Raw genomic sequence first — 15,635 nt, forward strand, 5'->3', positions numbered from 1 at the left:
TCACTTCTATGGGACTGAGCTGCTCCTAGGCCACGTGACCGATGAACGTGGATTCATTTTTCCATTGCATTATACACTGCTAGTTTCCATGGTTACGACCACCCTGCAATCCAGCAGCAGTGGCTGTTTTTGCATGCTATAAAAAAAAAAAAAAAACACCAGTCTATGTGCGCTACCGCGGCCATGGCCACTAGAGAGCCACTTTTTCCTATAGTGTGCAAGCACGACCACAGCTGCTGGATTGCAGCAGTGGTCGTAAACCCTGGATACAAGCAGTGTATAATGTGATGGAAAAATGAATCCAGCCAGCAAAGGAAGCAATACGGATAACAATACATTAGCAAGTGCCTTGTATTAACTTTATATACATAATAAAAGGCCACTTGCTGAAGTGAGACAACCCCTTTAAGAGTTTGGGAGGTCCGCATTAATCACTGCAAGGACGCTCCTGAACATCCTTGGAGGGAAGCAGCTGCACACCAGTCATGCAGCTGCAGAAGCGGAGAGCCCATTGAGAAGGCAGAGAATTTTAAAAAAAATTATATTTTAAAGGGGTTGTCCAAGTTATATTTATTGATGACCTATCCTCAGGATAGGTCATCAATATCAGATCGGCGGGGGTCTGACACCCGGCACCCCCGCCGATCATCTGTTTGAAGAGGAGGCGCGCGCCGTGCCAGCGCTGCCTCCTCTTCATTGTTTACCTTCTAGCCGTTGCATCTGCAGCGGTGAGCAGGTGTAATTACACCCAAGCCGTCCCATTCATTTCAATGGTACGGATCGCTCCTATACAAGTGTGAAATTAACGGGACGGCTTGGGTGTAATTACACCTGCTCACCGCTGCAGATGCAACGGCAGAAGGTAAAAAATGAAGAGGATGCAGCGCTGGCACGGAGCGCGCGCCTCCTCTTCAAACAGCTGATCGGCCTTTCAATCTCTATTCAATGAGCGCAATGCATACAGATCAAGCCTGCGCCACACGCCTCACGTGACTGCCTGCTAACTGCAGGAGCTGCTGGGTCTTAAAAGGCCCAGATCAGCTCTGCAACTCAGACATGTTATAAACTCCAGGCGCTGTATGGCGGTCAAAAATCTTTCAATTATACCTTCTCTCTTTGGAAGCTCAAAATTCTAGTTTTGGCTCACAATCACTGATGGAAATCACTGATGAAACACTGACGTGTCAAAGAGGCTTCGGGCTCTGCAGGGATACCACCCCCCCCAAACGGATAACACCCAAGCTTGACCTCCATTGCAGACTGCTGGCAGTTCATTCACTAAGTGAGTAGGAATAATAGAGGACTGTCAAAATGCATATAAGCGGATGCTCCACAATCGTTATTACATGGGTGATGCAAGTAGTTACTAAACCAGACATGTCAGGAGAGGGGACGGGTCCTCTTTGAGTGAATGCTGCGATACTAGACACGAACTACGGACAGGGGTGGCGCTCTTTCAGGAAGAGATAGCAGACTTTCCGAATCCTGGACAAACCTATAAAGCAACTATTCATCCATACCTCTGTCTGCTCCATTAGATTTGAACCTAGTAATCCAGCCTGGGGAGCAAGTCGGGCCAGGTACCTGATGATGGAGTTCACATCAGTAAAAGAGACGTGTCTGTGACAGAAGAGAGAAAAAAAAAAAGTTTTAAATACGTATTATTATTATTTTCAGAAGGCGGCAGAAAAATTACCACCATGTACCCTGCTCCCTCATTGCTTTAGATTCAGAAAAGGTACCTTCCCCAGGACCCCTCCGACCCCACGACTACTCCAGCACATCTGACACCTATCTGATCACCGCACTATACACTTCTAATAAACATTCCAGAACAGGCATTAGTCAGGGCTAATATAAAGATCATCAGATTCTGTTAGACTCATGCCACAGTCTCCTACCCGAACGCAGCCTAGTGCAGAGGGGGAGATACTGAGCTTGGAAATATATGTATAGGATTATATTATTTAATTTAGTATTCTCTTGTAAAAATCTGTTAAAATGCCACCAGGACTCTTATGAAACAACATGCGAGTCCTGTTCTCCCCCCCCCCCCCCCCCCCCCTAAGGCAACTCACAGTGGTTGACACTTTCGCCTTTATGAGTTGGTGGAAATGTAAAGCGAGGTTGAAGCAGGACTCACAGACCCTCTCTATGAGTGGGCAGCGGGGGGGTGCTGAAGCAGGACTCACAGACTCTCTCTATGAGTGGGCAGCGGGGGGGTGCTGAAGCAGGACTCACAGACTCTCTCTATGAGTGGGCAGCGGGGGGGTGCTGAAGCAGGACTCACAGACTCTCTATGAGTGGGCGGCGGGGGGGTGCTGAAGCAGGACTCACAGACTCTCTCTATGAGTGGGCGGCGGGGGGGTGCTGAAGCAGGACTCACAGACTCTCTCTATGAGTGGGCGGCGGGGGGGGGTGCTGAAGCAGGACTCACAGACTCTCTCTATGAGTGGGCGGCGGGGGGGTGCTGAAGCAGGACTCACAGACTCTCTCTATGAGTGGGCGGCGGGGGGGGGTGCTGAAGCAGGACTCACAGACTCTCTCTATGAGTGGGCGGCGGGGGGGGGGTGCTGAAGCAGGACTCACAGACTCTCTCTATGAGTGGGCGGCGGGGGGGGTGTTGAAGCAGGACTCACAGGTTTTCTCTACGAGTGGGCAAGTGGAAATCAGGACTCAAATTCTCTATGAAAGGGCAGAGGGAGAAGGACTCACAGGCTTCCTCTACGAGTTGGCAGACATAAGTTCTCTCTCTGAGGGGGCAGACGGAAGCATATCACTTCCTGACACAGAGTCTGTGCAGAATCCACAGTCGGTAGCCGCATATGGATTATCCCACTGAATAGGGGGAATGCAGACTCCAACTGGACACCGCTGTGAATTTCCCGCAGGTCAGCCTCCGGACAAATTTTTCCGAAGTGTATTTTGGCCGTGTGATCAATTGCTTGTTATCAATGACCACAGCAAACTATAGCACAAATGAAGAGCGTTAGAAAGAGATTACGCACTCACTCTGACACTCGCAGGGCAGTCTCTTTTCCGTCCTCCACATTAACCTCTACTTTGCCTTTTAGATGTTGCACAGTCCACAATACGGCTGAAAAAAAGAAAGGAAAAAAAAACAAAAACAAAAAGGACTGAATTAGTGGAAAAAGTAATTCGGTGGAACAAGGTAGAAAAATCTGTCATCCCCCAACTCATGAGCAGTAAGCTATGTAACACGCGTGTAAGAGATATTACAAAAATAATAATCTTGTGTGGGGTCTAAAGCCGGCCATACAGTCAGCTACACCTACTAGATATAATGACCATTTAATAACTACAGGGAGCCCGTGAAGCTGGATCAGGCATGACGGATTTCACATATCCTACGATGTTCTGTATACGGCTTCGATGCAGACCTGTCTATGATAATTCACAACTGATGGGTAGCTTAGTAAAACTTAACGTTTAATAATATCAAATAAAATAATAGGCCCTTTAAAGATTAAAAAATGTTGCATTGAGTACAACTAGAAAACTGCATAGATGTCTGCACTGCAGTATAATCACAGAACAGGAGGGGACCCAATAACAGGGATAGCGGTGATATAGAGGGAGAGGATAAAATAGATAGAAGGACACAATGCTGGGTCGCAAGCCCTAGGTGTCCCTAGATCTATCTCGCCCTCGAGTCACCCTTCCTACGTATAGACTGCCCAGCTTCGTCCGACAGATAGAAAAGGTCCAAACAATTCTGACCCTCTACTAGCCGAAAAAGCAAAAAGACTGACAAAAATGAGGTTGGCTATATAGTGTACCTATTTGGCTGGTTATGGCCTTCAACACTAGAATCACTCAACACTCTAGGGACCTTGTGTTATCCCTAATAGTAGTAATTAAACATGTCCCGACGCGCTTCCTGAGTAGTTACCGATTCCTCAGGGGACTAGACTATATACTTATGACCACTAGGTATCGGGTCACTATTCAAGTCAAGTATATACAATGAACACAAGTCAGTTGTACTCAAGCTGATATGGTGTGGTCAGCCCAACAAGATATCGGTCACCAGTCTGATCAAGTGTGTCAGATTATAAACTTCTGACCACTAGGTATCAGGTCACTATTCAAATCAGGTATATACAGTAAACACAGGACAGTTGTATTTCAGGCTGCTACAACATTATCAGCCCAAATTCATGTGACCCCAAAGTCTTGGGTCACCAGTCAAATTAGGTGTATCAGATAGACACACAATATGATTATAGTCCAAGCTCATATGATGAAATCAGCCCAGATCTGATTCCATTCAATACTCAATAAGGTGTTCACTCCCATGCATTGAATCAGCCGTCCTGGTCCAATGTTGCCAGTGGATATTATCAGCTGTTCCATGCAGTGCGCACCAAGCAAAGGCACCGAGTCACCATTTACTTATCTGCTCAGGTGTTGGATGACCATTGTGCACAGACAGGTGATGCCGATGTCTTTCCTCGGCGTCCTGCGTGTGGCAGCAGCGATGGGGATACATTTGCGGCTCTTTTAAAAGGCCGCGCTTCTCCGCCCATTCCCGTCCCTTTGCATCACGTGACCGGATCACATGTAAGGACATGTGTTCCTCTCCCGGTCACATGACCGAGCGGCACCAGGAAGCATTCAGGATGTTGGCATGTCTTGATTACCAGGCAACCATTCGAGCATACAGACGTCACCAACGGGAGGGATCATCATGATGCAATGGGATAGTGCTCCGGATGCCGATACCTATTCACTGCCCGGCAACCGCTCTTGCCTATCGACGTCATCAGTGGGCGGGCTGGTCGCAAAGCATTCAGTTAGACCAATGGGCAATCCTGGTCCACCTCATACAGTGCTCAGATATAACAAATATCCTGGGAGTTTGTCAAGTCCGCAAACCCCGAGGAGGTGTAATGGAGTTTATGAGGCCGATCCTTCTATACAATAACCTAGATTCGGCAGTTATCAAAGTTTGGAGCCCAAATAATAGGTAATCATCTGATTTTAAGTATAAACAGTAGGGTGGCCACTGGCTTCACCCTAGAAAGCCGGACTGACCCAAACCACACCCACAACACCCCAAACCACACCCACAATGATCAAAACCACGCCTCCAAACGGCATGAAGCCACGCCCCCGTATCCGTGAAGCCACGCCCGCACAATCGGCTGGAAAAACACGGGGGAGGAGTGGGAAGAACTTTGTCATTGGAAGGTTCTCTCCCCCTCAGTCAGCCACAGGGAGTCATTTCTGCGGCTCTAGTGACTGACTGGGGGTGAGAGAAGCCTCGGTCAGTTGCTGCAGCTTACACTCAGACAGCACAATGCTGCTGTCTGAGACGTGAGCCACTGAAAAGGAGGACATCCCTGCGTCCGTCCAGGCCCGGTGCCGGACGGAGGACAGGGAGCCTGAAAACCGGACTGTCCGCCTAAAACCGGACGTCTGGCCACCCTAATAAACAGTGGGTCACATCCACATCAGTGGGTGCCAGATGTGATATCACTGGTTACCTACTAGGGCAGTGGTGGCGAACCTATGGCACGGGTGCCAGAGGCGGCATTCAGAGCCCTATCTGTGGGCACCTGTGCCCTGGAAAAAGTCTATAGTGTACCAATATGCCTTAGACTTTTCCTGCCATTCATCAGCGCAGGGCGCACTGAATGTAGGCAAGCTATTATAGCTAAATGATAAAGTATGTGGAAGATATACTATACTGGACTGTAGTATTCAGGTTAAACTGCCGTGTTGGCACTTTGTGATAAATAAGTGGGTTTTGGGTTACAGTTTGGGCACTCGGTCTATAAAAGGTTCGCCATCACTGTACTAGGGTATCGGAAGAGGGCCGGACAAGGTGGGAGGGGGGCGACGGGAGGGTGGAGTAAAGGTGGCGATTGACAGCAATCAGGGATCAATGTAACAACTGAATGACAGCTGCTCATTGAGCCCCATGGGAGACACCGTATTCAGCTGGAAGATCCACCACGTTTCTCTCTGCAGGACCCTCCTGTCCCAGTCCCCTCCTCGTCTTGGTCGTGGAACCACCTCAATCCCCATAAATTTAAGGCTGGAGAAGTCACCATTGTGTACCCCATTGATGTGTTTCGCCAATGGTGTCTCTTTTATTCCTTATATCGCCAAGGTGTTCCCCCACTCGTCGCCGCAGCTCCCGAGTGGTCTTGCCCACATACTCAAGGCCACAGTCGCAATTTGCCTTATATATCACCCCTTTGGTGCGGCAATTTACAAAGTGTCTAATTTGATATGTCTTATTTGTAACGTTGCTACTGAAGGAACGTCCCTGAGCTATATGTGGACAAGCCACACAGCCACTGCAGAGATAACATCCAATGGGACGCCGGAGCCACATTTCCTTTGTGTCTTACTGAAGTGGCTATGGACCAAGCGATCTTTTAGGCTAATGCCCCTACAATAAGTTACTTGCACAGTTTCAGAAATCACTCTCTTGAGATCAGGATCAAGTTGAAGGATTTCCCAGTGTTTCCTCAACACTTGCTTAACCTCTTCTGACGCGCCATCAAAGGTTCCTATGAGGCGCATGGGGCCACTGTCTGTCTTTTTAGGTTTCGGATACAGTAGCTCGTCTCGATTGCTATCACAAGCTCTTTTATATGCTGATCTGAGAACTGAGCCAGGATAGCCCCTCTCACGAAATCTGCATCGCAGATCATCTGCTTGTTGTTTAAAGTCCCCCCAGGTGGAACAGTTCCTCTTAATCCTTAGGTACTGTCCCACCGGGATCCCTCTCTTCAGGGGTTGAGGGTGGTGACTACTCCAATGTAGAAGGGAGTTCGTACAGGTGGGCTTCCTGAATCTTCTTGTTTGGATCATACCTTCTGTGCCCCTTGATATTTCAATGTCAAGAAATGGAAGAGTGTTGGTTCTGAACGCTGATGTAAATTTCATGTTGATGGAATTGGTGTTCAAGTCCTGTACAACGTCCTTTTCCTCGCCCTTCCAGACGACAAAAATGTTGTCTATAAACCTGGCCCATGTAATCACTCGTGTGATGTGATTACTGGGTACATCACTAAATACCAGGGTCCGTTCCCACCAGCCCAGGAACAAATTTGCATACGATGGGGCACAAGAACTCCCCATCGCGGTGCCCCTGAGCTGGTGGTAAAGGACCCCGTCAAACAAAAAGTAGTTTCTCGTCAATATGAAGTCAAGTAGACGCAATACAAAAACATTGTGGGGATAAAATGGCCGTCCCCTTGTGCTGAGGAATGTCTCTACCGCCCTCAATCCTAGTGCATGGGGTATGGAATAATACAGTGCTTCTACGTGATGCTAAAGGAAGTTAATGGGCGGAGAAGCGCGGCCTTTTAAAAGAGCCGCAAATGTATCCCCATCGCTGCTGCCACACGCAGGACGCCGAGGAAAGACATCCGCATCAGCTGTCTGTGCACAATGGTCATCCAACACCTGAGCAGATAAGTAAATGGTGACTCGGTGCCTTTGCTTGGTGCGCACTGCATTGAACAGCTGATAATATCCACTGGCAACATTGGACCAGGACGGCTGATTCAATGCATGGGAGTGAACACCTTATTGAGTATTGAATGGAATTAGATCTGGGCTGATTTCATCATATGAGCTTGGACTCTAATCATATTGTGTGTCTATCTGATACACCTAATTTGACTGGTGACCCGAGACTTTGGGGTCACATGAATTTGGGATGATTATGTTGTAGCAGCCTGAAATACAACTGTCCTGTGTTTACTGTATATACCCGATTTGAATAGTGACCTGATACCTAGTGGTCAGAAGTTTATAATCTAACACACTTGATCAGACTGGTGACCGATATCTTGTTGGGCTGACCATACCATATCAGCTTGAGTACAACTGACTTGTGTTCATTGTATATACTTGACTTGAATAGTGACCCGATACCTAGTGGTCATAAGTATATAGTCTAGTCCCCTGGGGAATTGGTAACTACTCAGGAAACGCGTCGGGACATGTTTAATTACTACTGTTAGGGATAACAAAAGGTCCCTAGAGTGTCGAGTGATTCTAGTGTTGAAGGCCATAACCAGCCGAATAGTGACACTATATAGCCAACCTCATTTTTGTCAGTCTTTTTGCTTTTTCGGCTAGTTAGAGGGTCAGGATTGTTTGGACCTTTTCTATCTGTCGGACGAAGCTGGGCCGTCTATACGTAGGAAGGGTGACTCCAGGGCTAGAAAGTGAGGGGGAAGGAGATAGATCTAGGGACACCTAGGGTTTGCGACCCAGCATTGTGTCCTTTCATCTATTTCATCCTCTCACTCTATATCACCGCTATCCCTGTTATTGGGTCCCCTCCTGTTCTGTGATTATACTGCAGTGCAGACATCTATGCAGTTTTCTAGTTGTACTCAATGCAACATTTTTTAATCTTTAAAGGGCCTATCATTTTATTTGATATTATTAATCGTTAAGTTTTACTAAGCTACCCATCAGTTGTGAATTATCATTGGATTTAAGGGTCTAGCCCACACTTGTTAACAGTAGTTTGACCAACTTGACTTGGTTGTGTATAAATAAGACCTGTCTCTATGGTAACAGACTACAAACCAACCCAGCGTAGTCTGATCCTGCAATCTTGCAAGTTTTTCACTGCTCTGGCCTTACATGGAGAAGAAAAGCAAATTATAAAACATCTCACAAAGAGACAGCACCGGCACAGATGAGACATTTATGGCCATTGTGGCTCATCAGAAAATGAAATCAGGTCATAAAAAGTAAGCGAGCAACAAAAGAGAAAAAACAGCGATGAAAGAGAAGTTCCCCCGGGGGCAGGGATCGCCAAGGCTCAACTACAATGCTATGTATATATGAGCCGGTGTAACCAGCCTCTGTCCGGGAATCTGCCCTCCAGTCCAAAGACTACAGTGTCAGTTGAGTTTTTGGATTCCAGCATCATCGATACCCTGAAGAAGCTCCGAGCTCTTGATGTCTCATCTTGATCCATTTAGTGCTCTGATCTTACATGTTCTCCACCATGTAAGGCTCTTGTACCATCCAGGATCTCCAGACATATATACATCTCCAGAGAAAGCCTATGCCCAAGAATAGCACAGTCTACTACACATACCACAGGGGAAAAAAAGGTATACCAATGTACACCTGCCGAATGGAGACGGGTAAAAAAAAAAGAAAAGAAAAAAAACTTGTGGCCTCTGTTCGGTAAACTGATCCCTATGGAGGCCACGGACTTTCCCAATATATATGCCGAACATGGGTCCCTTGATGTAACGTGAGCAGAGCTTTACAAGGAAGGTTTCATGAGGACATCCCTTAAGCCTCGTCAGTGTTCCACGAACAACACACGTCCCCATTCCTTTCAGGGTCCATTCACACGTCAGTAAGTGTTTTGCGGATCCGCAAAACACTGACACCGGCCTATTCTTGTCCGCTATTGCATTTTTTTGCGAAGCCGCGGAACGGAAGTGCGGACAGCACACTGTGTGCTGTCTGCATTTTTTACGGCCCCCATATAGAGTGTATTACTGTACAGCGACAGCACGAAGCGCACGGTGTCATAGCAACCAATGACGCGGTGCGCTCGTGCACTCAGCAGGATGGGTTTTCATGGACCGTGGTCCGTGAAAATCCACGGATGTGTGAATGAGGCCTTAAAGGGACCTCCGGTCTAAACAAACCTAATTTACTTCTCTGACATGTTGACGAGCTACAAAGCGCATGACTGGGCTGCAATACAGTGTCAGGAACATTACAATCATCTGCAGAACAGGTTTTTCTGGTACAAGCCCAGAGGCCTCCGAGATATTGATCCAGAAGGGCTTCATTCTTATTTGACAATAAGAACTGTCAATCATCCAAAGAACCCAAAAAGTTAGACGACAGTGGTAATTTACTGGAAGCACTGGAGTCCTGGCTCCTGGGAAATGCCTGCTAGAAAATCCCTCAACTTCACACACCCTGACTCTCCAAATACGAGACATTCAACTCGGATTTACGATAATAAAAAGTTCAACCTGTTATTAAAGGCTTCTCCGAGGCCGACTGAGAACTCGTTTTATACGGCCAGGTAGGCTGCAGGAGTTAAAGGGGTTTTCCAGGACTCTTATATTGATGATCTATGCTCAGTACTGGCCTAGGAGAGGTCACAGTGTTGATCGGCGGGGGCACCAGGAGCTGGACCCCCACCAATCAGACATTAATGACATCCTGAGGAAAGGTAATTAATACTGGAAAAAACACCTAAAAAAACAACCAAAAAAACAAAAGGACCACTAGAGACAGGTGAGTTTTAAGCACCCATAATGTCTCCAAGAAAGATGGCCAACAGTTCCCGGCAACAGAGCAGGACCCTAACCTAAAATGAAGCAACTAGTCTTCACTAAATATTTAAATAACGTTCAAAGCTACGTCTCCATGGTAACAGACTACAAACCAACCCTGTGTAGTCACACTCTCTTCAATCTGTCCACCCACAGCCCTTACTTACATTTGTCAGGTCAGTGAGAAGTGGGGTAATCATGGAAAGGTAACATAACCCCAAGATCCGAGTCCGCAGTTTGTTTGTAGTCTGCTACCGTGGAAATATATAGTTCTGTAGAGGAGCTGCAAACATAAAACGACTGATCGCAAAAAGTGTTAACTCAATATGCCAGGGGTGGAAAAAGCTGAAGATTTCCAGTAAACTATATGATAAAAAAAAAAAAAAGGAAAAGAGAAATGCATGGTAGCGCTGCCGTGGACCCGCCTCGTAGACGCGCTCTTAATCACTATCCTACGATAAAGTCAGGCCATTTTCAGGAATCCATTAGCGTCGCTCGCGGGTGAAGTTGGCCTTAATTTATCATACATTATGCATCATCTCCCGGCCATTAATCAGCTCGGATCATAAAAAGGGCTCCTTGTCATACAGCATTACTGAGTAAGCGCAGCATGTCCTATTCCAGAGGTGAGACAGAGGGCTATCCCTCTGTACGGTGGCTGCTGCCCCCCCTTGGGGGTCTTACGATACATATTACTTCTATAGGCTTTAAGGGGTTATCCAGAAATTGATAATGGTGACCTATCATCAGGATCGGCGGAGGTCCAACACCCAGCACCCCCACTGAGCAGCTGTTTCAGGGGGCCCGCGATGCTCACTGGAGCTCTGGCGAGCGTGGCGGCTACCCGGCAGGTCACCGAGCACAGCGCCGTACATAGGGTAGTGGCAGTGCTTGGCATTGCGGTAATCCCCACTCACTTGAATGGGGCTGAGCTGCAACCAGGTCATGTGACCGTTGTACGGTGATGTCACTGAGCTAGGAGGAGGCCACAGTGCTCACTGGGCGCCCGGCCTCGTCTAACAGCTGATCCGAGGGAGTTCCAGGTATCGCACCAACGCAGATCTGATCATCTTTCCCAGATAACCCCTTTAAAAAGGAGTCGCCACGAAAACCACTGAGCAGATCCACCAAATCACAGACGTTTCCGCTTTAAAAGAGACCCTGTCACCTACTTTGGGGCCACGAAACTATCAGCATGACATCACCAAGTAGCCTGGCCGTAGCAAACCCATCCGCTGCTTGAGATGCAGATCGTTCTGATGGGATGGTCACATCTAGGGTGAAAGGCATCACAACCTGCGACCGAAGAACAGGCACATAACGTAGTGTTCATGGCTGGAGACGTACCCGCAGCACGGGCGAGGGGTGATGAGACAAGAGGAAAAATATTGCCAACCCCAATCACCCTGATAGGGGGTCTCAAGCGATTGGGAAAGTGTCATCAGGAAACAACCTATTGTTTATATCAGGTTTTCTTATATAATTGTGTCTGTGGCCCATGTGGATGCCGCAAATCATCTCTCTAAGGGCTCATGCACGCGACCGTATGTGTTTTGCGGTTCGCAAAAAATATGGATGACGCATTTCATATTTTGCAGAACGGGAACAGCCGTCCCCTAATAGAACAGTCCTATCCTTGTGCGTAATGCAGACAATAATAGGAAAATGTTCTATTTTTTTTTTTTTGCAGAGCGGACATACGGAAACGGAATGCACACGGAGTAACTTCCTTTTTTTTTGCGGACCGTTTTAAATTTATAATTCTGCATATGGTCTGGGGGGAAAAAACTGAACGGACACGGAAAGAAAATACGTTTGTGTGCATGAGTCCTAAATGATGTTAGCAGCTTAGGCAAGATGGCCGCCCCCCCCATAATCAGGTACTGGAAGCAGGGTGGATAAAAATCAATGATTTTTTTTAAATAAATCCAAAAAATAAATCTGATTGATTTTTTTTATTTGAATCGGATTTTTTTTTATATAAAATGCTTTTTGGAGGAAAATATATTACCATCCAAAGGTTATTCCATCATGAAATAAAGATTAGTTTTTTAATTATGTAGAATAAGGCTGTACGTGGACTCCCATTTTGTTGAATGGATTAGGCAGTGGCTGAGGGACAGACAACAGAGGGTTGTAGTCAATGGAGTATATTCAGACCATGGTCTTGTTACCAGTGGGGTACCTCAGGGATCTATTCTGGGACCCATATTGTTTAATATCTTTAATCAGCGAAATTGCAGAAGGCCTCGATGGTAAGGTTTGTCTTTTTGCTGATGACACAAAGATTTGCAACAGGGTTGATGTTCCTGGAGGGATACACCAAATGGAAAAGGATTTAGGAAAACTAGAGGAATGGTCAAAAATCTGGCAACTAAAATTTAATGTTGATAAGTGCAAGATAATGCACCTGGGGCGTAAAAACCCAACATTTTCGTAAAAGTCCGTGTTCGGGTTCGGCGCTTTCTTGGCGCTTTTTGAAAGGCTGCAAGGCAGCCAATCAACAAGCGTCATACTACTTGGCCCAAGAGGCCATCACAGCCATGCCTACTATTGGCATGGCTGTGATTGGCCAGTGCACCATGTGACCCAGCCTCTATTTAGGCTGGAGTCACGTAGCGCCGCACGTCACTCTGCTATGATCAGTGTAGGGAGAGGTTGCAGCTGCGACGTTAGGGCGAGATTAGGCAGATTATCTCCTCCAAAAGACTTCATTCTGTGATCGATCTGCAGCTGTGGATCATTGAAGTGCTATTATTGACTTGCTCACTTTTTTGAGGCTGCCCAGAGCGTTTTTAGATCACTTTTTTTCTGGGGTGATCGGCGGCCATTTTGTGACTTGTGGTGCGCCAGCACAAGCTATCACCAAGTGTATTTAACCATCGATAGTGTGGTTATTTTGTGCTATATCCTACATCAGCTGCAGGCTAAGCCTGTGTCACCGAAGTGCATTTAACCATCAACAGTCTGGTTATTTTTTGGCCATATACTACATCAGCTGCAGGCTGAGCCTGTGTCACCCAAGTGCATTTAACCCTCGACAGTCTGATTATTTTTTGGCCATATACTACATCTGGTGCAGGCTGAGCCTGTGTCACCCAAGTGCATTTAACCATCAACAGTGTGGTTATTTTTTGGCCATATATTACATCAGGGGCAAGTTGAGCCTGTCACCCAGCGCCTAAAAAATAGACCTGACATTTCCATTCAACCAAATCTGTACTGTTTTAGCTGGTCAAGTTATTTGTAGTGACCGTAAAAGCAGACTTTTTTTTCTGGGTTGAAAAACCATTCCCAAATTTGCCATTCTCAAAATAACTAGTTTCTGGTATTTGAAGCCTACTTGAAATCTATCCCAAAAAGGATATCTTACATTGAAGGTATTGATAGTGTCATTCAGAAAAACCTAAGACACACGCTACCGTGCAGATAGAAGTCTGATTCTGAGATTAAACCTTAACCTGTCACACAGTGCAAAAAAAAACAGGCCTCACATCTCTATTCAACCAAATCTGTACTGTTTTAGCTGGTCAAGTTATTTGTAGTGACCGTAAAAGCACACTTTTTGTTCTGGGTTGAAAAACTATTCCAAAATTTGCCACTCTCAAAATTGTGGTGAACGGGAACAATGAGGAAAACATCTAATAAGGGACGCGGACATGGTCGTGGTGGTGTTAGTGGACCCTCTGGTGCTGGGAGAGGACGTGGCCGTTCTGCCACAGCCACACGTCCTAGTGAACCAACTACCTCAGGTCCCAGTAGCCGCCAGAATTTACAGGGATATTTGGTGGGGTCCAATGCCGTTCTAAGGATGGTAAGGCCTGAGCAGGTACAGGCATTAGTCAATTGGGTGGCCGACAGTGCATCCAGCACGTTCACATTATCTCCCACCCAGTCTTCTGCAGAAAGCGCACAGATGGCGCATGAAAACCAAGCCCATCAGTCTGTCACATCACCCCCATGCATATCAGGGAAACTGTCTGAGCCTCAAGTTATGCAGCAGTCTCTTATGCTGTTTGAAGACTCTGCTGCCAGGGTTTCCCAAGGGCATCCACCTAGCCCTTCCCCAGGGGTGGAAGAGATAGAATGCACTAACGCACAACCACTTATGTTTCCTGATGATGAGGACATGGGAATACCACCTCAGCACGTCTCTGATGATGACGAAACACAGGTGCCAACTGCTGCGTCTTTCTGCAGTGTGCAGACTGAACAGGAGGTCAGGGGTCAAGACTGGGTGGAAGACGATGCAGGGGACGATGAGGTCCTAGACCCCACATGGAATGAAGGTCGTGCCACTGACTTTCAGAGTTCGGAGGAAGAGGCAGTGGTGAGACCGAGCCAACAGCGTAGCAAAAGAGGGAGCAGTGGGCAAAATCAGAACACCCGCCGCCAAGAGACTCCGCCTGCTACTGACCGCCGCCATCTGGGACCGAGCACCCCAAAGGCAGCTTCAAGGAGTTCCCTGGCATGGCACTTCTTCAAACAATGTGCTGACGACAAGACCCGAGTGGTTTGCACGCTGTGCCATCAGAGCCTGAAGCGAGGCATTAACGTTCTGAACCTTAGCACAACCTGCATGACCAGGCACCTGCATGCAAAGCATGAACTGCAGTGGAGTAAACACCTTAAAAACAAGGAAGTCACTCAGGCTCCCCCTGCTGCCTCTGCCTCGGCCTCTTCTGCTGCTGCCGCCGCCTCGGCCTCTTCTGCTGCTGCCGCCGCCTCGGCCTCTTCTGCTGCTGCCGCCGCCTCGGCCTCTTCTGCTGCTGCCGCCGCCTCGGCCTCTTCTGCTGCTGCCGCCGCCTCGGCCTCTTCTGCTGCTGCCGCCGCCTCGGCCTCTTCTGCTGCCGCCGCCTCGGCCTCTTCTGCTGCTGCCGCCTCGGCCTCTTCTGCTGCTGCCGCCTCGGCCTCTTCCTCTGGAGGAACGTTGGCACCTGCCGCCCAGCAAACATGGGATGTACCACCAACACCACCACCTGCGTCACCAAGCATCTCAACCATGTCACACGGCAGCGTTCAGCTCTCCATCTCACAAACATTTGAGAGAAAGCGTAAATTCTCACCTAGCCACCCTCGATCCCTGGCCCTGAATGCCAGCATTTCTAAACTACTGGCCTATGAAATGCTGTCATTTAGGCTGGTGGACACACAGAGCTTCAAACAGCTCATGTCACTTGCTGTCCCACAGTATGTTGTTCCCAGCCGCCACTACTTCTCCAAGAGAGCCGTGCCTTCCCTGCACAAACAAGTGTCGGATAAAATCAAGTGTGCACTGCGCAACGCCATCTGTGGCAAGGTCCACCTAACCACAGATAC

At 47.7% G+C, this 15,635-nt stretch overlaps 1 protein-coding gene across 4 annotated transcripts in view; it reads right to left on the reverse strand.

The window, feature by feature from the left end:
* EPRS1 (glutamyl-prolyl-tRNA synthetase 1) overlaps positions 1-15,635 on the reverse strand; it is a 113,374-nt gene that overhangs the window by 88,832 nt on the left and 8,907 nt on the right. For all 4 annotated transcript variants that reach the window (XM_040430449.1, XM_040430452.1, XM_040430450.1 and 1 more), the window contains exons 2-3: positions 3,013-3,097; positions 1,521-1,620 (exon numbers count right to left, since the gene is read on the reverse strand). In XM_040430449.1, coding sequence (XP_040286383.1) covers positions 1,521-1,620; positions 3,013-3,097 — 185 coding nt within the window. The remainder of the gene's footprint in view (positions 1-1,520; positions 1,621-3,012; positions 3,098-15,635) is intronic.

The sequence above is a fragment of the Bufo bufo genome, chromosome 4 (genome assembly GCF_905171765.1).
Source record: "Bufo bufo chromosome 4, aBufBuf1.1, whole genome shotgun sequence".
NCBI lineage: Eukaryota > Metazoa > Chordata > Amphibia > Anura > Bufonidae > Bufo > Bufo bufo.